A 25,292-nucleotide genomic window follows, 5' to 3' on the forward strand; every position below is an offset into this window, starting at 1 on the left:
TACAGACTTTGCTTGATCGCTGCTTACCCTGACTTCCGACATCCTGACCACATACCTCCTCTTGTTGCTTGCATCGGTATCTCTGACCCCCGGTCAGCTGCCACTGACTTGGGGACTGCTCTGAAGTGGAACCTGTCAACTACCCTAACGGCCCAAGCCTATCCTCACCATCAGAGACTCTAGTGAACACCAGGTAGTTGCTTAGTCACACCCCTCCACAGTATAGCCAGTCAGTGGATCAATGGGTCCACACCCACTTGCATAACAACATCACTGCCTCTTTCCAGCCTTCCCAGGTCCCAATGCATTGCTAATATGCCAGGACTCGGACGTCTTCTGAGCGCACAGAGTTCTATGATAAGCCTGTAGTGACTAGGGTGTCCATTTGTTTCACCCTCAGAAGCCGGACACAGTAGCCCTGCCCCCAAGTCCACCAAGCCACACCCTAAATTTGCAAGCCATGCCCAGAGTTCCAGGGGAAGGGAAAAATATGGCAGTGGAAGATGGTGAGGTAAACTGCACTGGGGCCAGGAGTGCTTCTCTCCCCCTTAGGGACTGACTGGAGGTGAGAGAAGCCTCAGTCAGTTAATATGTTGCTGCAGCTCATGCTCAGATAGCACAATGCTGATGTCTAAGCATGAGCTGCTGAAAGGGAGAACATTGCTGCGTCCGTCCAGGCCCTGTGCCCGACGGAGAGCAGGGAGCCAGAAAACTGAACTGGACCGGCCTCAAACTGGACATCTAGCCACCCTAGTAATGACTATAGCTCTGTAAGCACTGTGTATGAGTCTCAGCATAGCAATCATTCACAGAGGGTGGATGTCACTGGGTCACTGGGAGACTGTGGATGGCAAAGGGGGCACTGGATGGCACATGAGCGGCACTGTGGATGGCAAAGGGGCACTGGATGGCACATGAGGGCACTGTGCATGGCAAAGGGAGCACTGGATAGCACATGAGGGGCACTATGGATGGTAATGTGAGCACTGGATGGCACACAAGGAGCACTGTGAATGGCAAAGGGAGCACTGGATGGCACATGAGGGGCCATGTGGACAGCAAATGGGGTACTGGATGGCACATGAGGGGCACTGTGGATGTCAAACGGGGTACTTGATGGCAATGGTGGAACTAGATGGTGCACGAGGGGCACTATGGATGGCAATGGGGGCACTGGATGGCACATGAGGGGCATGGTAGATGGAAAAGTGGGCACATGAGGGGCACTGTGCATGGCAAAGGGGGCACTGCATGGCATGAGGGACAGTGTGCATGGCAAGGGAGCACTGGATAGCACATGAGGGACACTGTGCATGGCAATGGGAGCACTGGATTGCCCTCAAGGGGCACTATGGATGGCAAAGGGGTAATGAATGGCACCTGAGGGGTAATGTGGATATCAAATGGGGCTCTTGATAGCAATGGGGGAACTGGATGGCACATGAGGGGCACTATGGATGGCAATGGGGGCACTGGATGACACACAAGGGGAACTGTGGATGGCAAAGGGAGCACTGAATGGCAAATGAGAGGCATTGTGGATGGCACATGGAGGACACTGTTGATAGCACTGGGGAACTGGGTGCCAATGGGGGCACTGTGGATGCCACTAGGGACACAGTGGATGTTACTGTTATGGGGAGCTTTAGAGGTCACTGTTATGGGGGCACTGTGGATGTCACTGTTATGGGGGCTCTATGGAGACTACTGTTATGGGGGCACTGTTATGGGGGCACTGTGGATGTCACTATTATGGGGGTACTTTGGATGTTACTATTATGGGGGTGCTGTAGAAGTCACTGTTAGTGGAGCTCTGCGGATGTCACTGTTATGGGGTCAGTGTGGAGGTCACTGTTAAAGGGAAACTGTGCATGTCACTGTTATTGGGGCTCAGTATGAGGGATAGGGCTCATGCAAATGACCGTGATCGGTCCAAGAATCACAGTCCATGCCACATTTTACAGTCTGACCATGGCTTCCCTGATCCACATTGACTGTGTGATAGTCAGTGTGGGTCTGTATCTGTGTCATGTACCTCATCATGTATACATACCCCCGATCAGATAGTGACCGGCTGTATCATATATTATAGTCAGTTTGGATCAGTCAGCCTGGGAGATGCAGCAATACATGGACAGTGTTCCACAGGCTGATCACAGTCATATCACACGTGATCCAAATGAGGCCAAGATAAGTAAGAAAAAAGAAAGGATTAGGCCCCATGCTCACCGTATCTGTTTTGCAGTCTACAAATTGTGCATGTGCTAAATAAGGAAACTGTCTATGCGTGACCCACATTTTTTTGCAGAGCGATTGACTAGTGTTGAGCGCGAATATTCGTATTACAAATTATTTTCGCGAATATCAGCACTTCGAGAATTCCCAAATATTTAGAATATAGTGCTACAGTGGGATGCAAAAGTTTGGGCAACCTTGTTAATCGTCATGATTTTCCTGTATAAATCATTGTTACGATAAAAAATGTCAGTTAAATATATCATATAGGAGACACACACAGTGATATTTGAGAAGTGAAATGAAGTTTATTGGATTTACAGAAAGTGTGCTATAATTGTTTAAACAAAATTAGGCAGGTGCATAAATTTGGGCACTGTTGTCATTTTATTGATTCCAAAACCTTTAGAACTAATTTTTGGAACTCAAATTGGCTTGGTAAGCTCAGTGACCCCTGACCTACATACACAGGGGAATCCAATTATGAAAAAGAGTATTTAAGGGGGTCAATTGTAAGTTTCCCTACTCTTTTAATTTTCTCTGAAGAGTAGCAACATGGGGGTCTCAAAACAACTCTCAAATGACCTGAAGACAAAGATTGTTCAGCATCATGGTTTAGGGGAAGGATACAGAAAGCTGTCTCAGAGATTTCAGCTGTCTGTTTCCACAGTTAGGAACATATTGAGGAAATGGAAGACCGCAGGCTCAGTTCAAGTTAAGGCTCGAAGTGGCAGACCAAGAAACATCTCGGATAGACAGAAGCGACGAATGGTGAGAACAGTCAGAGTCAACCCACAGACCAGCACCAAAGACCTACAACATCATCTTGCTGCAGATGGAGTCACTGTGCATCGTTCAACCATTCGGTGCACTTTACACAAGGAGATGCTGTATGCAAGAGTGATGCAGAGGAAGCCTTTTCTCCGCCCACAGCACAAAAAGTTCAGCTTGAGGTGGGCTAAAGCACATTTCGACAAGCCAGCTTCATTTTGGAATAAGGTGCTGTGGACTGATGAAACTAAAATTGAGTTATTTGGCCATAACAAGGGGCGTTATTCATGGAGGAAAAAGAACACAGCATTCCAAGAAAAACACCTGCTACCTACAGTAAAATATGGTGGTGGTTCCATCATGCTGGGGGGCTGTGTGGCCAGTGCAGGGACTGGGAATCTTGTCAAAGTTGAGGGACGCATGGATTCCACTCAGTATTAGCAGATTCTGGAGACCAATGTCCAGGAATCAGTGACAAAGCTGAAGCTGCACCGGGGCTGGATCTTTCAGCAAGACATCGACCCTAAACACTGCTCAAAATCCACTAAGGCATTTATGCAGAGGAACAAGTACAACGTTCTGGAATGGCCATCTCAGTCCTCAGACCCGAATATAATTGAAAATCTGTGGTGTGACTTAAAGAGAGCTGTCCATGCTCGGAAGCCATCAAGCCTGAATGAACTAAAGATGTTTTGTAAAGAGGAATGGTCCAAAATACCTTCAACCAGACTCTCATTGGACCCTACAGGAAGAGTTTAGAGGCTGTAATTTCTGCAAAAGGAGGATCTACTAAATATTGATTTCATTTCTTTTTTGTGGTGCCCAAATTTATGCACCTACCTAATTTTATTTAAACAATTACAACACACTTTCTGTAAATCCAATAAACTTCATTTCACTTCTCAAATATCACTGTGTGTGTCTCCTATATGATATATTTAACTGACATTTTTTATCGTAACAACCAACGATTTATACAGGAAAATCATGACGATTAACAAGGTTGCCCAAACTTTCGCATCCCACTGTATATATTCGTTATGACAAATATTTATATATATATATATATTTTTTAACACAGTGCATATCAGGTGAACATCCCTCCCTTCTTCTATCTTGTGGGCCAATGTCTAGCTTGTGGGCTTTGTCCCTAGCAACCAATAGGAAAGTTGCCTACCCCTTACTATATAAGAACCTCCCCAGCAGCTATTTTCAAAAGTCTATTGCAGTTATGAAAGAGACAGCAGTGTCATTGCTGTGCTCTGTGCTTTGCTGTATTACATTAGACAGTTAACTTATATATAATTCAGATAGTTGGTGGGAGATAGTCAGTGTAGGTTAGATAGTGATATAGTGTAGCTGATAGGTTCCAGTGCATGGTGTTAAGCAGTTTGATAGGTTCTGCTGTCTATACATACATGCTACAAACATAGTGCTGTGATGTCACAAGTTGTATGTATTGTGAAAAAATATGCACATCATTAATTGTGGAAAATTTGCATGCACAAATATATTGGAGCACTCTATCTGCATATAAAGCTATTCTAATGTTCTGCCATTCCAACCATTTTCTCCAGTCTCAGGAAACTTCTAGCAGCTTGAAAAATGCAGCATAAGTGACCCACACCGGTATTTTTTGTGCATTACGCAAATAATACATTGCCAATTTTCGCAATCAAGAATATAATCTCAAATTTGCGAATATATGACAAATGTTCTACAAAATATTCGCAAAATATTGCAAATTTGAATATTGCTCCTGCCGCTCATCACTACAATTCACTTCTATTGCATTTTGAGGACCGGAAGAGGACATGTTCTGTCTATTGCAGAACTGGCATACGTATGTGGAAAGCACATAGGCGTCATCAGTGTGTCAGTACCAGAAGTCATAGAACTGGGTCACACATGGACAGTATCCTTATGTAGCAGATGCACAACTTGCAGTCCGCAAAAAGGATACTGTTGTGTGCATAAAGGTTTAGATCCACAGCTCAGCAGACAGTATCATATAAGGTAGGATTAGACATACAGCTCAGCAGACAGAATCACATAGATACACAGCTCAGCAGGCTGTATCGTATATGATAGGATTAGATACACAGCTCAGCAGGCTGTATCATATATGATAGGATTAGATACACAGCTCAGCAGGCTGTATCGTATATGATAGGATTAGATACACAGCTCAGCAGGCTGTATCATATATGATAGGATTAGATAAACAGCTAAGCAGGCTGTATCGTATATGATAGGATTAGATACACAGCTCAGCAGGCTGTATCGTATATGATAGGATTAGATACACAGCTCAGCAGGCTGTATCATATATGATAGGATTAGATACACAGCTCAGCAGGCTGTATCGTATATGATAGGATTAGATACACAGCTCAGCAGGCTGTATCATATATGATAGGATTAGATAAACAGCTAAGCAGGCTGTATCGTATATGATAGGATTAGATACACAGCTCAGCAGGCTGTATCGTATATGATAGGATTAGATACACAGCTCAGCAGGCTGTATCGTATATGATAGGATTAGATAAACAGCTAAGCAGGCTGTATCGTATATGATAGTATTAGATACACAGCTAAACAGGCTGTATCAGATGTGATAGGATTAGATACATAGCTAAGCAGGCTTTATTATATATGATAGGATTAGATACACAGCTCAGCAGGCTATATCATATATGATAGGATTAGATACACAGCTAAGCAGGCTGCATCGTATATGATAGGATTAGATACACAACTCAGTTGTCACGAGGGTGTCAAGAGCCACGTCTGACTCCGTTATACCTGGGGTCAGGAAGTCGCAGCTGGTGGCTGCGCGCTCTATGTCTAAAGATTGCGCTGTTACTTAATGGTAGCTTTCTGTGTTTGCCTTGCAATGCTTTTTGTCTCACTCAGGGATCCGTAGCTTCTTCTCAGCTGTTTCTTGTCCAGCACTCCCAACCTCCTCATATTCCCCTCTCCCACTTCTCTGGTTGCCAGATATAGAGCTTCCTGCCTGGAATTCTATACTGACCCACTGGAGCTATGTAGCTGTTCTTCCTGGTTGTCGTACCAGAGCGTTACCCTTCGGATCCCTGTTGGTCTTTTGTTGTCCACTGTTGTCGCCCACCTGGGATTATATGTTGTCAGTATTGTCTGTCCTGTCACTGGTGTTTTCCTTTAGTGTTAGTGGTGCGGACTAGTGTTCCCACCACCCTATTCACTACTTAGGGATCTTCTTAAGGAAAGCCAGGGTTTAGGCACGTGATTGGCGTACGGGTGAAAAACCCATCTAGGGACGTCAGGTGCCAGCCTCAAGGTGAGTTTGGGGTCACCATCTTTCCGTCTCCCTTGGACAGGGCCTTCCCTTTTCCCTCCCTTTGTGTCACGTATGTGATCGACACGCAGGTTGTGATATCAGCAGACTGTATCGTATATGATAGGATTAGATACACAGCTCAGTGTGCTGTATCTGATATGATAGGATTAGATACATATCTCAGCAGGCTGTATCGTATATGATAGGAGTAGATACATAGCTCAGCAGACTGTATCACAAAGGATGGGTTCACATACACACCTCAGCAGGCTGTATCACACAGGATGGGATTATATACAGATGTGATTGGATGTCCTTGCTTATTCAAGCTATTTATTACCACTCTGGAGATAGTGGGGGAAGAGCCTGTGGACTGTCAATGATGTGATTAAGACACTGAGTGAGAAATAGATTAGCTGAATTAATTTATAGCTGTAGTAACATGGCCACAGGCGTAGTAGGAGTAGATCCTGTAGACTGAATAGTGGGGGGTGGGGCCAGCCTGTGGCTCCTCACTCTGCAGTGCAGCCAGGCTTTATCAATAAAGTTACCTATTCAACAAAGCCGTAAACTAGGAATGTAAACAGATCTGCCAGAATAGTCTGAAGCCGAGACAGAGGGAGAGTAAGCACAGACATGAAAATTGGTATTGGGAGGCATATACAGGTCCTTCTAAAAAAATTAGCATATTGTGATAAAGTTCATTATTTTCTGTAATGTACTGATAAACATTAGACTTTCATATATTTTAGATTCATTACACACCAACTGAAGTAGTTCAAGCCTTTTATTGTTTTAATATTGATGATTTTGGCATACAGCTCATGAAAACCCCAAATTTCCTATCTCAAAAAATTAGCATATTTCATCCGACCAATAAAAGAAAAGTGTTTTTAATACAAAAAAAGTCAACCTTCAAATAATTATGTTCAGTTATGCACTCAATACTTGGTCGGGAATCCTTTTGCAGAAATGACTGCTTCAATGCGGCGTGGCATGGAGGCAATCAGCCTGTGGCACTGCTGAGGTGTTATGGAGGCCCAGGATGCTTCGATAGCGGCCTTAAGCTCATCCAGAGTGTTGGGTCTTGCGTCTCTCAACTTTCTCTTCCCAATATCCCACAGATTCTCTATGGGGTTCAGGTCAGGAGAGTTGGCAGGCCAATTGAGCACAGTAATACCATGGTCAGTAAACCATTTACCAGTGGTTTTGGCACTGTGAGCAGGTGCCAGGTCGTGCTGAGAAATGAAATCTTCATCTCCATAAAGCTTTTCAGTAGATGGAAGCATGAAATGCTCCAAAATCTCCTGATAGCTAGCTGCATTGATCCTGCCCTTGATAAAACACAGTGGACCAACACCAGCAGCTGACATGGCACCCCAGACCATCACTGACTGTGGGTACTTGACACTGGACTTCAGGCATTTTGGCATTTCCCTCTCCCCAGTCTTCCTCCAGACTCTGGCACCTTGATTTCCGAATGACATGCAACAGTCCAGTGCTGCTTCTCTGTAGCCCAGGTCAGGCGCTTCTGCCGCTGTTTCTGGTTCAAAAGTGGCTTGACCTGGGGAATGCGGCACCTGTAGCCCATTTCCTGCACACGCCTGTACACGGTGGCTCTGGATGTTTCTACTCCAGACTCAGTCCACTGCTTCTGCAGGTCCCCCAAGGTCTGGAATCGGTCCTTCTCCACAATCTTCCTCAGGGTCCGGTCACCTCTTCTCGTTGTGCAGTGTTTTCTGCCACACTTTTTCCTTCCCACAGACTTCCCGCTGAGGTGCCTTGATACAGCACTCTGGGAACAGCCTATTCATTCAGAAATTTCTTTCTGTGTCTTGCTTGAGGGTGTCAATGATGGCCTTCTGGACAGCAGTCAGGTCGGCAGTCTTACCCATGATTGCGGTTTTGAGTAATGAACCAGGCTGGGAGTTTTTAAAAGCCTCAGGAATCTTTTGCAGGTGTTTAGAGTTAATTAGTTGATTCAGATGATTAGGTTAATAGCTCGTTTAGAGAACCTTTTCATGATATGCAAATTTTTTGAGATAGGAATTTTTGGTTTTCATGAGCTGTATGCCAAAATCATCAATATTAAAACAATAAAAGGCTTGAACTACTTCAGTTGTGTGTAATGAATCTAAAATATATGAAAGTCTAATGTTTATCAGTACATTACAGAAAATGATGAACTTTATCACAATATGCAAATTTTTTGAGAAGGACCTGTATATGCATGGTAAGATGTGTTAGGAGCACAAATTGGTTTTGCAGCTGGACAACCTTTTTAACAACCTTTTTAATATAGTCTTTGATGAATTTGCATGTTAGTATTGAGCAACAACATTATGTTCATATTCACTCAATAATCCATTAATGTATTTCATAACTTTTAGGTAAGGTATGAAAAGAATAAAAACTTGTAATAAAAAATCAAACACATTGTGAAATTGGGAGACTTTGTTGGGGTTTTTAGATATTGCATACAGTTCATCGTACAACTTATTATACCATTTAGAGTGACCATTTTCACCTACTTTGTTGCCCAGTTATCAGCAACACCCTTCGTAGTACTCATTTTGGGAAAGAAGAGGTAATGATGTGTGAGAGACATCACTAGCTCTTAATTACTGCCAGATGCTCCCATTAATTGAACATTCTTCAGTTGCACTGGAAATTGCAGGTCTCTTACCCAAAACCTGTTTTTATTTAGTTCAGCATAGCATAAACACATTTCATTGCTCATTGATTTTATAGAGGCATAGCTTTAGAAAGGAGATTTAGCTTGCCTATTTTGCTTCTCCAACTATTGCTATAAATGTTCACTTTCTGAATCTACATCTGCTGTAGTCAAAATGTTAAGTGTTATACTAAAACATACAAAATAATTAGGGATGAGCAAATATTAAGGTACCACTTGGAACCGAACCTGAGTTCGGGAAATGTTTTTTTTTTACAGTATAAATCAATATCTGAAGTTATTATGCAAAGTCTCGCTCATCTGAGCCAATACATTTTAATACTGTATGGAGCTCTCGCTTTGTACAGTATTGAAACTACGTTTTATGGTAATCGACTTTGGATGTTTCATCTGAAGTCGATTTGCTCATCCCTAAAAATAATGTTAGCTATACTATAAAACAAAGAAAAAACACTATCACACATTACTAGTATCATTGGATCATTTACCAGTAAAGATGAGTGAATTAATTTTAAATTAATCAAATTTGACCCTTATTTTTCAAAAATATGGCTCAGTCCAAATCGAAATTTTAATCAATTTGATTCACACAAATGTCTCAAAGTCTCAAAATGGTATATTTATATAATAATATAACATATAACATGTCCCGCTGAGGTACCTCAGCCGGGTGAGACAGCTAAAATCCAGAGAGCGGCAGTCGTCTCAGCAAAGCATAGTTTGCTGAGTGAGTTTTGTTAATTAATTCTGGGCTGGATTTTAGTTGGATTGGCAGATAGGACTGGAAGTGGAATATGCCAATCCACACCCTACCTGAGGTGATCGCAGGTGAGGCCTGCTGTAATCAGGCTGGCATAAAGCACCTCCCAGTATGTCAGTCTGGGGGAGAGAGTGATTTGGAACAGAGACCTGCAGAAGCTCTGAGTGGTCTCAGCCAGGAGGACTGATCGGCCACGAGGCTTTGTGAAGTCTGATCTCTTCCCGGTGTGGACTGATGGTTGATGAGCAAACCGACTAAGGGCTTGGAGCCTGAACCCTTAACTGTGTTCTTTAGGTGAGCCAGGGATATGATGTTTATATTAGCAAGTGCCTAGATGGGCAGGTGTTTATTTTGTATTGTGTATGTTTGGGCTGGTGAAAATAAACCATCATTTGGACTTTAATCCTTGTGTCCGTGAAGATATCTGGGATTGTGACCCCCTGAAAGAAGGCGATTTCTTACAATTGGTGGAGGATGCAGGCAATTTCCATGTTAAAAGGGCACAAAAGTGTTGCTAGGAGCAACAACAGCAGGTGTTGGTAAAAGCTGTGTGGAGTTAAAGGGCCGGAAGCCTGTTTGTCCGGTGAAAGCTGCTGCCCTTCTAGACTATTTTTGCTGTATTACATAGTAAAGTGTGCAATGATTTTAACCACTTAAGGACCACAGGTTTATACCCCCCTAGTGACCAGGCCCTTTTTTACAAATCGGCACTCCACAACTTTAGCGGTTTATTGCTCGGTCATGCAACTTACCACCCAAATGAATTTTACCTCCTTTTCTTCTCACTAATAGAGCTTTCATTTGGTGGTATTTCATTGCCGCTGACATTTTTACTTTTTTTGTTATTAATCGAAATTTAACGATTTTTTTGCAAAAAAATGACATTTTTCACTTTCAGCTGTAAAATTTTGCAAAAAAAACGACATCCATATATACATTTTTCGCCAAATTTATTGTTCTACATGTCTTTGATAAAAAAAAAATGTTTGGGCAAAAAAAAAAATGGTTTGGGTAAAAGTTATAGCATTTACAAACTATGGTACAAAAATGTGAATTTCCGCTTTTTGAAGCAGCTCTGACTTTCTGAGCACTTGTCATGTTTTCTGAGGTTCTACAATGCCCAAACAGTAGAAAAACCCCACAAATGACCCCATTTCGGAAAGTAGACACCCTAAGGTATTCACTGATGGGCATAGTGAGTTCATAGAACTTTTTATTTTTTGTCACAAGTTAGCGGAAAATGATGATGATTTTATTTTTTTTATTTTTTCTTACAAAGTCTCATATTCCACTAACTTGCGACAAAAAATAACAAATTCTAAAAACTTGCCATGCCCCTCACGGAATACCTTGGGGTGTCTTCTTTCCAAAATGGGGTCACTTGTGGGGTAGTTATACTGCCCTGGCAATTTAGGGGCCCAAATGTGTGAGAAGCACTTTGCAATCAAAATGTGTAAAAAATGACCGGTGAAATCCAAAAGGTGCACTTTGGAATATGTGCCCCTTTGCCCACCTTGGCAGCAAAAAAGTGTGACACATCTGGTATCGCCGTACTCAGGAGAAGTTGGGGAATGTGTTTTGGGGTGTCATTTTACATATACCCATGCTGGGTGAGAAAAATATCTTGGTCAAATGCCAACTTTGTATAAAAAAATGGGAAAAGTTGTCTTTTGCCAAGATATTTCTCTCACCCAGCATGGGTATATGTAAAATGACACCCCAAAACACATTCCCCAACTTCTCCTGAGTACGGCGATACCAGATGTGTCACACTTTTTTGCTGCCAAGGTGGGCAAAGGGGCACATATTCCAAAGGGCACCTTTCAGATTTTGCAGGCCATTTTTTACACATTTTGATTGCAAGGTACTTCTCACACATTTGGGCCCCTAAATTGCCAGGGCAGTATAACTACGCCACAAGTGACCCCATTTTGGAAAGAAGACACCCCAAGGTATTCCGTGAGGGGCATGGCGAGTTCCTAGAATTTTTTATTTTTTGTCACAAGTTAGCGGAAAATGATGATTTTTTTTTTTTTCTCTTTTTTCCTTACAAAGTCTCATATTCCACTAACTTGCGACAAAAAATAAAAAATTCTAGGAACTCGCCGTGCCCCTCACGGAATACCTTGGGGTGTCTTCTTTCCAAAATGGGGTCACTTGTGGCGTAGTTATACTGCCCTGGCAATTTAGGGGCCCAAATGTGTGAGAAGTACTTTGCAATCAAAATCTGTAAAAAAATGACCGGTGAAATCCGAAAGGTGCACTTTGGAATATGTGCCCCTTTGCCCACCTTGGCATCAAAAAAGTGTCACACATCTGGTATCGCCGTACTCAGGAGAAGTTGGGGAATGTGTTTTGGGGTGTCATTTTACATATACCCATGCTGGGTGAGAGAAATATCTTAGCAAAAGACAACTTTTCCCATTTTTTTATACAAAGTTGGCATTTGACCAAGATATTTTTCTCACCCAGCATGGGTATATGTAAAATGGCACCCCAAAACACATTCCCCAACTTCTCCTGAGTACGGCGATACCAGATGTGTCACACTTTTTTGCTGCCAAGGTGGGCAAAGGGGCACATATTCCAAAGTGCACCTTTCGGATTTCACCGGCCATTTTTTACACATTTTGATTGCAAAGTTCTTCTCACACATTTGGGCCCCTAAATTGCCAGGGCAGTATAACTACGCCACAAGTGACCCCATTTTGGAAAGAAGACACCCCAAGGTATTCCGTGAGGGGCATGGCGAGTTCCTAGAATTTTTTATTTTTTGTCGCAAGTTAGTGGAATATGAGACTTTGTAAGGAAAAAAGAAAAAAAATGAAAAATCATCATTTTCCGCTAACTTGTGACAAAAAATAAAAAATTCTAGGAACTCGCCGTGCCCCTCACGGAATACCTTGGGGTGTCTTCTTTCCAAAATGGGGTCACTTGTGGCGTAGTTATACTGCCCTGGCAATTTAGGGGCCCAAATGTGTAAGAAGTACCTTGCAATCAAAATGTGTAAAAAATGGCCTGCGAAATCCGAAAGGTGCTCTTTGGAATGTGTGCCCCTTTGCCCACCTTGGCTGCAAAAAAGTGTCGCACATCTGGTATCGCCGTACTCAGGAGAAGTTGGGCAATGTGTTTTGGGGTGTCATTTTACATATACCCATGCTGGGTGAGAGAAATATCTTGGCAAAAGACAACTTTTCCAATTTTTTTATACAAAGTTGGCATTTGACCAAGATATTTTTCTCACCCAGCATGGGTATATGTAAAATGACACCCCAAAACACATTCCCCAACTTCTCCTGAGTACGGCGATACCACATGTGTGACACTTTTTTGCAGCCTAGATGCGCAAAGGGGCCCAAATTCCTTTTAGGAGGGCATTTTTAGACATTTGGATCCCAGACTTCTTCTCACACTTTCGGGCCCCTAAAAAGCCAGGGCAGTATAAATACCCCACATGTGACCCCACTTTGGAAAGAAGACACCCCAAGGTATTCAATGAGGGGCATGGCGAGTTCCTAGAATTTTTATTTTTTTTGCATAAGTTAGCGGATATTGATTTTTTTTTGTTTTTTTCTCACAAAGTCTCACTTTCCGCTAACTTAGGACAAAAATTTCAATCTTTCATGGGCTCAATATGCCCCTCACGGAATACCTTGGGGTGTCTTCTTTCCGAAATGGGGTCACATGTGGGGTATTTATACTGCCCTGGCTTTTTAGGGGCCCTAAAGCGTGAGAAGAAGTCTGGAATATAAATGTCTAAAAATGTTTACGCATTTGGATTCCGTGAGGGGTATGGTGCGTCCATGTGAGATTTTATTTTTTGACACAAGTTAGTGGAATATGAGACTTAGTAAGAAAAAACAAAAACAAACAAAAAATTTCCGCTAACTTGTGCCAAAAAAAAATGTCTGAATGGAGCCTTACCGGGGGGGGGTGATCAATGACAGGGGGGTGATCAATGACAGGGGGGGGATCAATGACAGGGGGGGGATCACCCATATAGACTCCCTGATCACCCCCCTGTCATTGATCACCCCCCCTGTAAGGCTCCATTCAGACATCCGCATGATTTTTTACGGATCCATGGATACATGTATCGGATCCACAGAACGCATGCGGACGTCTGAATGGAGCCTTACAGGGGGGTTATCAATGACAGGGGGTGATCAGGGTGATCACCCCCCTGTCACTGATCACCCCCCCTGTAAGGCTCCATTCAGACATCCGCATGATTTTTTACGGATCCATGGATACATGTATCGGATCCACAAAACGCATGCGGACGTCTGAATGGAGCCTTACAGGGGGGTTATCAATGACAGGGGATGATCAGGGTAATCAGGGTGATCACCCCCCTGTCACTGATCACCCCCCTTGTAAGGCTCCATTCAGACATCTGCATGATTTTTTACGGATCCATGGATACATGGATCGGATCCACAAAACGCATGCGGACGTCTGAATGGAGCCTTACAGGGGGGTTATCAATGACAGGGGTGATCAGGGTAATCAGGGTGATCACTCCCCTGTCACTGATCACCCCCCCTGTAAGGCTCCATTCAGACATCCGCATGATTTTTTACGGATCCATGGATACATGGATCGGATCCACAAAACGCATGCGGACGTCTGAATGGAGCCTTACAGGGGGGTTATCAATGACAGGGGGTGATCAGGGTAATCACCCCCCTGTCACTGATCACCCCCCCTGTAAGGCTCCATTCAGACATCCGCATGATTTTTTACGGATCCATGGATCGGATCCACAAAACGCATGCTGACGTCTGAATGGAGCCTTACAGGGGGGTTATCAATGACAGGGGGTGATCAGGGTAATCACCCCCCTGTCACTGATCACCCCCCCTGTAAGGCTCCATTCAGACATCCGCATGATTTTTTACGGATCCATGGATACATGGATCGGATCCACAAAACGCATGCGGACGTCTGAATGGAGCCTTACAGGGGGGTTATCAATGACAGGGGGTGATCAGGGTAATCACCCCCCTGTCACTGATCACCCCCCCTGTAAGGCTCCATTCAGACATCCGCATGATTTTTTACGGATCCATGGATCGGATCCACAAAACGCATGCTGACGTCTGAATGGAGCCTTACAGGGGGGTTATCAATGACAGGGGGTGATCAGGGTGATCACCCCCCTGTCACTGATCACCCCCCCTGTAAGGCTCCATTCAGACATCCGCATGATTTTTTACGGATCCATGGATACATGGATCGGATCCACAAAACGCATGCGGACGTCTGAATGGAGCCTTACAGGGGGGTTATCAATGACAGGGGGGTGATCAGGGAGTGTATATGGGTGATCACCCGCATGTCATTGATCACCCCCTGTAAGGCTCCATTCAGACGTCCGCATGTGTTTTGCGGATCCGATCCATGTATCCATGGATCCGTAAAAATCATGCGGACGTCTGAATGGAGCCTTACAGGGGAGTGATCAATGACAGGGGGGTGATCAATGACAGGGGGTGATCAGGGAGTGTATATAGGTGATCACCCGCCTGTCATTGATCACCCCCCTGTAAGGCTCCATTCAGACGTCCGTATGCTTTTTGCGGATCCGATCCATGTATCCGTGGATCCGTAAAAATCATACGGACGTCTGAACGGAGCCTGAAAGGGGGGTGATCAATGACAGGGGGGTGATCAGGGAGTTTATATGGGGTGATCATGGGTGATCAGGGGTTATAAGGGGTTAATAAGTGACGGGGGGGTGTGTGTAGTGTAGTGTAGTGTTTGGTGCGACTTTACTGACCTACCTGTGTCCTCTGGTGGTCGATCCTAACAAAAGGGACCACCAGAGGACCAGGTAGGAGGTATATTAGACGCTGTTATGAAAACAGCGTCTAATATACCTGTTAGGGGTTAAAAAATTCGGATCTCCAGCCTGCCAGCGAACGATCGCCGCTGGCATGCTGGAGATCCACTCGCTTACCTTTCGTTCCTGTGAGCGCGCGCGCCTGTGTGCGCGCGTTCACAGGAAATCTCGCGTCTCGCGAGATGACGCCTATTGGCGTTAGTGTGACCTGGGAGCGCCGCAGAAATGACGCCTTTCGGCGTTAGTGTGACGGGAGGAGGTTAAGGGCCAGAATCTCAGTGAAAGAGAGACTGACCTGTTTGAAAAAAATATATAAATAAATACATTTTGTGGTAGAAACTATGAGGTCTGTGCAGACACACCTGCAGCCTGACTGTCCAATGAATGATTGTGTGATCAGGAGATCTGATATAGAAAGATCCCCCGAGTTGGTGATTGGGGGAATCCCACTGTGGGTCACTTTAGATTCCCGCCAACAAGTGTCCTGGGTTATGCCTGAAGTACTGGACTTTCTATAGAGGGGGCCAGAGACTGATGCCACCATGTCTCTGACCTTTATAACGGACTATGGTCCTGTGCAATGGGAGCTCTTAAAATGTGAGACCCTGGAAGTGGAGTTTGTGTTCGGCAAAGACTTTCCGTTATTTGGGCAGCTGGCGAGCGGAAAAAGTGAGTTGTCCTGCGGCTGGAGTTTCGGAGGAACAGCAGATGTGTGCCTTTGCCAAGGGCAACCATCAGGAAGAAAAGAAGGTGGAGAACAGTGCGGTTCTCAGGAGATTTACTGCATCCCGGAAAAGGATGGTGTCCACTGTGGAGATGGACATATCACACGTAAAAGGGAAGAACCCGAGACAACAGTGGGCAAGATTGTTCCTATAATTGCTGGTGTAGCAGACCACTTGACAGTGAGCAAGGCTTTGGAGGTTGGGTATGTTACTGGCGGGGCCCTGGTACCTCAGAGAGCGTGAACTGTGGTGTGAGCAGGCGGCAGTTGCTATATGCCGAGCCGGGAGGTGTTGAGACACCAGGACTAGAGACTGCTAAGAAAATGTGTGACATTGTGATAAATGGCAGGCCAGTTTGAGCGTTGTTGGACTCAGAAAGTAAGGACTAGTGATGATTGGGCACCAAAGTATGGTGTTCGGCCTGAACACATTGCTATATTTGTGTGCTCGGCTGAGCACCCGAGTATAATGAAAGTCAATGGAAGACAACCAGGCACCCCCTGCTCTGAAGAGGGGAGGGTGCCTGGTCCATTGTAAAAGGTCAGAAAGTGACAGAAACACCACCAAAATCGATCGGGAACAGCATGGGGCGATGTCTGGATGCATCTTTGACTCCCAGGTCGCTGCTGGGAACCATGTTGTCCGAGTTGTACGCCACTTTTGCAGACTGACAAAAATACGCACAAACTCCCCTCCCTCCAAAAAAATCCATTTAATATGAAAAAAATTGTTAGGAAACATTCTTTGCTGCATATTCAATTGTATATTAAGTGCAAGTGCTGCAAAAAATTACAAGCATGAGGCACTCTGAAACAGCCTGTATATCACATAAAGGAGGGCCTCTTTCACATTGTGGTACAATTGTTCAGGTAGTGGGACTCCTACACTCATAAAGCCTATGCACTAAGTGAACGGCCTGCCAAAAATTACAAGGAACCGGCACTCCAAAATACCCTTTGTTACACATAAAGGAGGGTATCATACACACCCTTGAAAAATTATGATTGATGGACTGCTGGTGACCCTCAAAGACATTTGGAGCAAGGGCCTGCTGATCTGACCATCTAAAACCTTAGGGGCAAGGGTCTGCTGCCGCATTGGTAACTCTAGATAACCTCTGGGTGACTGCACGTCCCCGTGATGATGACAATCCATTTGGATATCTGCCCTATCAATTTTAGATGTTTTTTTTCTGCGCCTAACATCATGATCATGGGTAATGGGAAATCAGGGTTCGATGCCGGAGAGCAAGCTTGAGAAAGGGATACCACATCCAAGGATGGTCAATAGCTGAAATCTGATCAGCTGTTGTTGCTTTGCCCCTTTTTTTCCCTAATTGTAAACCACCCAGAGAGGGTGGGTCAAGTTATTAAGGCACAAGAATCCAAGGAAGGCAGCAGGCGTGCTGCAATTACCCACTCCCGACTCAGGGAAGTAGTGACGATAAATAACAATACAGAACTCCTAAGCGGCCCTGTTATTGGAATGAGTACACTTTCCATTAACAAGGATCTATTGGATGGCAAGTCTGTGCTCCTGGCCTCCACAACGTTCACCCAGTGGCCATCATGGTTAGGATTGTATTGAACAGACTCTTGGCTACTGAGACTGGACTTGTAGGTGAGGGCCTGCTGCCGCTTTGTTGACTCTAGATAAAGTTTAGGCGATTGCATGTCTCCGTGATGGCGACAATCCATTTGGATGTCTGCCCTATCAACTTTGGAGTCATTTTTCAACAGGGACCTTCTGGTATAGCATTGTTTTGCTTGTCCTCACCACCGGAGGAATGAGAGATGAGAAGTTCTCTTTGTAGCAGGGGTCAAGAAGGGTGAACAACCAGTAATCCGTTTTGTCTAAAATGCGTATAACGCGTGGGTCATGAGAAAGGCAGCCTAACATGAAGTCAGCCATGTGTGTCAGAGTACCAACCGGCAAGACTTTGCTGTCGTCATCAGAAGGTGAGTAGAGTTGAGGGGACACCTGGATGTTCGTCTTCGACTGGTTCGGCCGAACTTCAAAAAAAAGTTTGATTTCGGGACCCGAACTTGACCCCAAACCTAACCCCATTGAAGTCAATGGGTACCCAAACTTTTGAGCACTAAAATGGCTATAAAATTGCAATGGAAAGGGCTAGAGGGCTTCAAATGGCATCAAAGTGTGGTTAAAAGCATGGCAAGTGCTCTGCATACAAAAGTGGATAGGGAAATTACTTTAAATAACATAAAATACATAAAAATTTAAAATAATAATCTTGATCTAGAAGGATGAGGTCCATATGGAGTAGGAGGTTGAGGAGGCGGTGGATGTGGTAGTGTAGGTGGAAGCGACGGTGGAGGAGGTAGCCTACACTGCTTTTTGGTTTTAAATTTGCTTTTATTTTTTTTAAATTAGGGTACACCCCAAAACATTGGGAAATTTAACCTGTGATAACCCCCTCCAGTCGTGCTAAACACACATTCAGACAATACACTGGCTGCAGGACAGGCCAGCACCTCCAAGACATAAAGGGCAAGCTCAGGCCATGTGCCCAATTTGCAGACCCAGAAGTTGAAGAGGGCAGACCCATCATTCAGTACGTGTAGGTATGTTCACACATACTGCTCCACCATGTCGCACGTCCCCGTGATGTCCGCAATCCAATTAGATATCTTCTCTATCAACTTTCGATGTTCTTTTATGCGCCTACCATGGTGATCACGGGTGGTGGGGAATCAGGGTTCCAGGCCGAAATAGGAGTCTGAGAAAGGGATACCACATCCAAGGGAGGTCAATGGTTGAAATTAAATGTAATTGAGCGGAAATGTGGGACAAAGTATTGGAGCATAAGATTTCAAGTTAAGGAGGGGGCGCTCGGCAATTACCCACTCCCGACTCGGGGAGGTAGTGACTAGAGTTGAGCGAACACCTGGATGTTCGGGTTCGAGAAGTTCGGCCGAACATCCCGGAAATGTTCGGGTTCGGGATCCGAACCCGATCCGAACTTCGTCCCGAACCCGAACCCCATTGAAGTCAATGGGGACCCGAACTTTTCGGCACTAAAAAGGCTGTAAAACAGCCCAGGAAAGAGCTAGAGGGCTGCAAAAGGCAGCAACATGTAGGTAAATCCCCTGCAAACAAATGTGGATAGGGAAATGAATTAAAATAAAAATTAAATAAATAAAAATTAACCAAAATCAATTGGAGAGAGGTTCCATAGCAGAGAATCTGGCTTCCCGTCACCCACCACTGGAACAGTCCATTCTCAGATATTTAGGCCCCGGCACCCAGGCAGAGGAGAGAGGTCCCGTAACAGAGAATCTGTCTTCATGTCAGCAGAGAATTAGTCTGCATGTCATAGCAGAGAATGAGGCTTCACGTCAGCCACCACTGCAACAGTCCATTGGCATATATTTAGGCCCAGCACTGTGATGTAAATCTGATACGAATGTGTGTATGACTGGAGGGCTATAGGAAAAGGGCCCCCCATAGTTATATAAAGGATAGGTAGACAGGAATTCCTTTTACATCTTAGGTAATGCTGATCGTCTCATAAGAAACCATTCTACAAGAATATTAGGTTACTGCAGTTCATAAAGACATGTTGTGGGAACTGTAATCATCTACTGATAACGAAAAATAGCTCATACCAGCAATCATACAATTGGTTCATAGGGACACCGCCCGTTGAAAACAGAGTACTGAGCATGCGTAGAACGTGATACTCTTATATAATAGTATGTTGCAATGCGCGTAATAGTAAGCGCGCACAAACAGTACTTAACTATAACTAGTGCTGTTCATGAGGAAATGGCTACAAGCCATCCAATCATAATGAAGCTCATGACTGAGCATCCCCAGGATGCAACAAGATGATGGGTGGAGTTATGGGCATATAGGCAGAGGATCTTTCCCATTTGGTTGGGACTGTTCCACTGCTGACGAGCCGTGTGATGTGTATGCGCTGCCTCCTGATGAATCGCTGGTCCCCCGATATGGAGTGATGATGCAATATCCGGTAATGTATTGATTCTTACTCTATGATTGATTTATCCACGATTTCACTGTATACTCTAGAAAACTGTATAGTGACCTAAGTATTCATATAATAAATCATTAATAACAGAGAGAAGTTGTATGCTGTGTGTTTCCTAGTTGGGAAGCTAGTGAGAGGAAAGGTGAGGCCTTAGCATCGCCAAAAACATGGCAATACATTAATTGGCGACGAGGATGGGATTTGACCTTTTATAACATATTGTTTGGGGCAGGGGAATCCAGGGGAGTAATTTGTAGAAATTTGGCATGTTGCCAGAAGTAAGGGGCAATTGATACATAAGCTCGTAAAATTGCCCCTGAAGGATATTTTGACTTGAAACTTGGTATCTGAACAAATCATCCGGTAATGCACCGATTAGATTAAGACAGGAGTAGGAAGCTCCTCCTTTCCAGTTTCAAAGCAAAATATCTTGGAAACTAAAAACAATTTATCTGTCGGAGGTTGTCTTAAAACGTTCCAAGTAACAAGGGACACCTCTGAGCACAGCCCCACCCATTTTGGCAAAAAGCCAAAAATATAACAGTATGTTTAAGAAAAAGGCCAAATCCCAGAAAGAACCCATGGAGATCCCCGGCTGGACCGAGGCTCCCTATAATATAATAGCAACAGAATTAGCTGGTCATGGGTTAGCGGAATCATGGGATAAACAGTTAAAAGAATCAAATCCGGTGGATGTAGTTCAAGTACTTGAGAAACTCCCAGCGAAAGCTGGTGATGCAGTTACCCTGGCTCGAAGGAGCTGGGTGTTGGCATCTGCATATCGTGGAGTGCACAGCGATTGCAGAAGGCAATTCAAGATCAGAGGCGCGCGGAACAGGCTCCGTTGGAAGCCGAGGGGCGTGCTCTGATGTTGGAATGTAGTGGAAAACTGTTGAAAGACAAGTTGACCCACTATCAGACTATAGCAGAGAACTCTGCTGTATACATAGCGGCGAATAAATATAAGAAAAGAAGGGGTAGGATTAACAAGAATAAAGTTTATAAACATATAGCTGCCGCTAGTGTGGATCGGGACCCTAGTAGATGGGATGGGGATATCTGGGATTCAGACTCGGATGATTGGGATGATTGTCCCGATGGTCCTGATTGTCCTGATCCAGTGATGGATCCCCCATCTGCTAAGGCATTTCCGGTGCTACGTAGGAAGGAAAAAACTACCTTAGGACCGGAAATAAGGGAAAAAAATAGGGTAAGAGTGTGGCATACAACCCTCGGTTGTCTGCTACACTCACAGCAGAAGGGGATGGCATGAGTAGTCAATATGCGGAACTCATGGCTGTTTTCCTTGCCCTGGAAAAAGAACAGGGAGATCAATGTCATATTTTACAGACTCATGGTCGGTAGCTAATGGCTTGGCTACTTGGTTAATGGGCTGGAAAAAACATGATTGGGTTATACATGGAAAGGAAATCTGGGGAAAACAAATTTGGCAGGAAATAGAGGAGATAGAACTAACACTACTGTTTTCCATGTTGATGCTCATATGCCGATAGACTCTCTTAAACGTTTGTTTAATTCCCAAGCAGATGCGGCAACGGCCATATCCACTATATCCAAGTCAGAGGATAGAGAGACTGAGTCATGGCTGGAAGGTACAGCCGTTTGGGCTCACCAAAAAAGTAGACATCTTGGAGAAAAGGCCACTTACAGGTGGGCGCAGGAGAGAGGTATTCCACTAACAGGAGACATGATCAAGCAGGTCATACAAACAGATAATGGGTCTCATTTTACAGGGAAGGAAATAAAACAGTTTGCTTTAGAAAACAACATTGAATGGGTATATCACATGCCCTATTACCCACAGGCTGCTGGTCTCATTGAGCGAATGAATGGGTTGCTCAAAGGAGCATTGAAAAAAAAATGACCTCAGATGGTAAATACGGACAATGGAGAGATAATCTTTCCTCGGCCCCTCAGTCGCTCAATAATAGACCACTAACAGAATCCACTACCCCTTTAATGAGAATGTTGACGCCAAGTCTTACTATAGGTAAATTAACTATAGAATTTATTGAATATTGGACAATTAATGAAGAAGCTCAGGTCCCTTTTAGGGGAACATCAAAATCTGCAGGGTTGGACCTGCACTCACTGGAGGTGACGGTAGTAAATCCAGGAGTCACTAAGATAATTCCTACTGGAATCGGGGTAAAAATTCCCTCAGGACATTATGGACAGTTGGCCACTAGATCCAGTTATGCTCTAAAAAGTTTAATAGTGGTTGGAGGGGTAATTGATGAAGACTACCAAGGAGAAGTCAAAGTTGTACTCATAAATCTGGGTAAAATGGATGCTATAATATCAAAAAGAGATAGGGTGGCACAATTGCTATTAATCCCAATATATATAGCACAGATAAAAGAAACAACAGCCCCCAAGGAACTAACTATGAGGGGACAGAAAGGATTTGGATCCACTAATGAAATTAGTGTAGGTGCTAAAATTTGGATTCAAGATGTAAACGGACCTCCGTCACCTGCTGAAGTAATAGCGGTTGGCAAGGACCGTGCTCTACTCGTGATGAGGCCTGGAGTAGAGAAGTGGGAATATATCCCACAGGAAAAATGCTACTTAAGGGAATAATGCTGTATTCTTGACTTACAGAATCCACTAAGACATTGTGGCATCGCCCTTGGTCTCCTTGGTATCGTGTGGTTGGCATCCTACGCAGACGGTAATACACCCGGACACAAGCTGAGCCTGGCTGAATCCAGAAATTGGACGTGGGGATGGAGAAACTATTCTAAAACCAGGAAATAGGACAGTGTTACATGTGAAGCCAATTGACTCTGCATTTGTTCTTTGCAAACCCTACAGCAGCAACAACAGAAAGGGTTGTTCCAAACCATGTTGTTGACGGGGAATGAGGAAGTTTGGAGGACCGTGTTTAACTCTTTTGTAAGGGAAAAACACTGGCTGGACACCAAAGCGCCTAAAATAAGGTGTAATGATACGTCCTGCACCGGTAAATTGGTCTACTACAATGTGACTAAAAGTAATATAATGTGTAAGTTTGTAGTATTACCAATGTTAATGGGCCCAGAAGGTAATCAACATTTTTGGGTACCTACATTTTATGGACAAGTAATTGATAGCAATAATAGCACACATGATTTAACTTTCTGTGATGACACTCTTGAAGGTAAAATCTGTAAGTTACAGTCTGCTGTATATGAGCCTTGCTTGTTACAGAACACTGTAAATAAATGCGAGTGGACCATAATGCCTACGTCATACCGATGGATGGTTGAAGTAGCACCCCAGGTGATATGCGTAGTGACAGATCGTCAGGTGGTCCCTAAAATGAGGGTGCCTTTTGCAGGATGCATACACAACATCACGGTTATTCAATGGGAAAATGAAACTTTTATGTTAAATTCAGATAATGAGCTAAGCACCAAGGTGTTATGGCAAGACACGGCTTTAGAAGTCCCTAATTGGGATCTAAATTTGACTAGACTGAAAGCAATTACAAATTTGAACAGGAGTATCACGGGACACAAGCTCTTTACTATGGTAGTGTCTGATAAAATAGTAAAAGTAGGATCCGCCATAGCGGACGCTACATCCCATCATTGGTGGGACATATTCATGGGGTATTCCCCATCAGCCAGGACTACCATGGATTGGGTGGTTCACCCCTTGTTGGTAGTCATGATAGTAGTAATTGTACTATCTATTTGGAATTGTTATGTAGCCTACGGTATATGTTGTAAAAAACGAAAAATGATAATGGTTTCCTATACCAACGGTCAGCATTAAGGACCGAATGTGATGTAAATCTGATACGAATGTGTGTATGACTGGAGGGCTATAGGAAAAGGGCCCCCCATAGTTATATAAAGGATAGGTAGACAGGAATTCCTTTTACATCTTAGGTAATGCTGATCGTCTCATAAGAAACCATTCTACAAGAATATTAGGTTACTGCAGTTCATAAAGACATGTTGTGGGAACTGTAATCATCTACTGATAACGAAAAATAGCTCATACCAGCAATCATACAATTGGTTCATAGGGACACCGCCCGTTGAAAACAGAGTACTGAGCATGCGTAGAACGTGATACTCTTATATAATAGTATGTTGCAATGCGCGTAATAGTAAGCGCGCACAAACAGTACTTAACTATAACTAGTGCTGTTCATGAGGAAATGGCTACAAGCCATCCAATCATAATGAAGCTCATGACTGAGCATCCCCAGGATGCAACAAGATGATGGGTGGAGTTATGGGCATATAGGCAGAGGATCTTTCCCATTTGGTTGGGACTGTTCCACTGCTGACGAGCCGTGTGATGTGTATGCGCTGCCTCCTGATGAATCGCTGGTCCCCCGATATGGAGTGATGATGCAATATCCGGTAATGTATTGATTCTTACTCTATGATTGATTTATCCACGATTTCACTGTATACTCTAGAAAACTGTATAGTGACCTAAGTATTCATATAATAAATCATTAATAACAGAGAGAAGTTGTATGCTGTGTGTTTCCTAGTTGGGAAGCTAGTGAGAGGAAAGGTGAGGCCTTAGCATCGCCAAAAACATGGCAATACAAGCACCCAGGCAGAGGAGGGAGGTCCCGTAACAGAGAATCTGTCTTCATGTCAGCAGAGAATTAGTCTGCATGTCATAGCAGAGAATGAGGCTTCACGTCAGCCACCACTGCAACAGTCCATTGGCATATATTTAGGCCCAGCACACACACAGGCAGAGGAGAGAGGTCCCGTAACAGAGAATCTGGCTTCATGTCAGCAGAGAATCAGTCTGCATGTCATAGCAGAGAATGAGGCTTCACGTCAGCCACCACTGCAACAGTCCATTGGCATATATTTAGGCCCAGCACACACACAGGCAGAGGAGAGAGGTCCCGTAACAGAGAATCTGGCTTCATGTCAGCAGAGAA

General features: G+C 44.1%; 1 protein-coding gene across 3 annotated transcripts; it reads left to right on the forward strand.

The window, feature by feature from the left end:
* Positions 1 to 19,762: 19,762 nt before the first annotated feature.
* On the forward strand, positions 19,763 to 24,858 carry LOC122943132. Of its 3 annotated transcripts, XM_044300605.1 has the most exons (3): positions 19,763 to 20,347; positions 21,913 to 22,036; positions 22,991 to 24,858. In XM_044300605.1, exon 3 carries the CDS (start codon positions 23,234 to 23,236, stop codon positions 24,146 to 24,148), a length of 915 nt encoding a protein of 304 aa, XP_044156540.1. In that variant the 5' UTR covers positions 19,763 to 20,347; positions 21,913 to 22,036; positions 22,991 to 23,233; the 3' UTR covers positions 24,149 to 24,858. The 3 variants fall into 3 exon arrangements, with proteins under 3 accessions (XP_044156540.1, XP_044156539.1, XP_044156541.1); XM_044300604.1 differs by having other exon boundaries at positions 21,913 to 24,858; XM_044300606.1 differs by lacking the exon at positions 21,913 to 22,036.
* Positions 24,859 to 25,292: the final 434 nt, after the last annotated feature.

The sequence above is a fragment of the Bufo gargarizans genome, chromosome 7 (genome assembly GCF_014858855.1).
Source record: "Bufo gargarizans isolate SCDJY-AF-19 chromosome 7, ASM1485885v1, whole genome shotgun sequence".
In the NCBI taxonomy this organism is placed as follows: domain Eukaryota; kingdom Metazoa; phylum Chordata; class Amphibia; order Anura; family Bufonidae; genus Bufo; species Bufo gargarizans.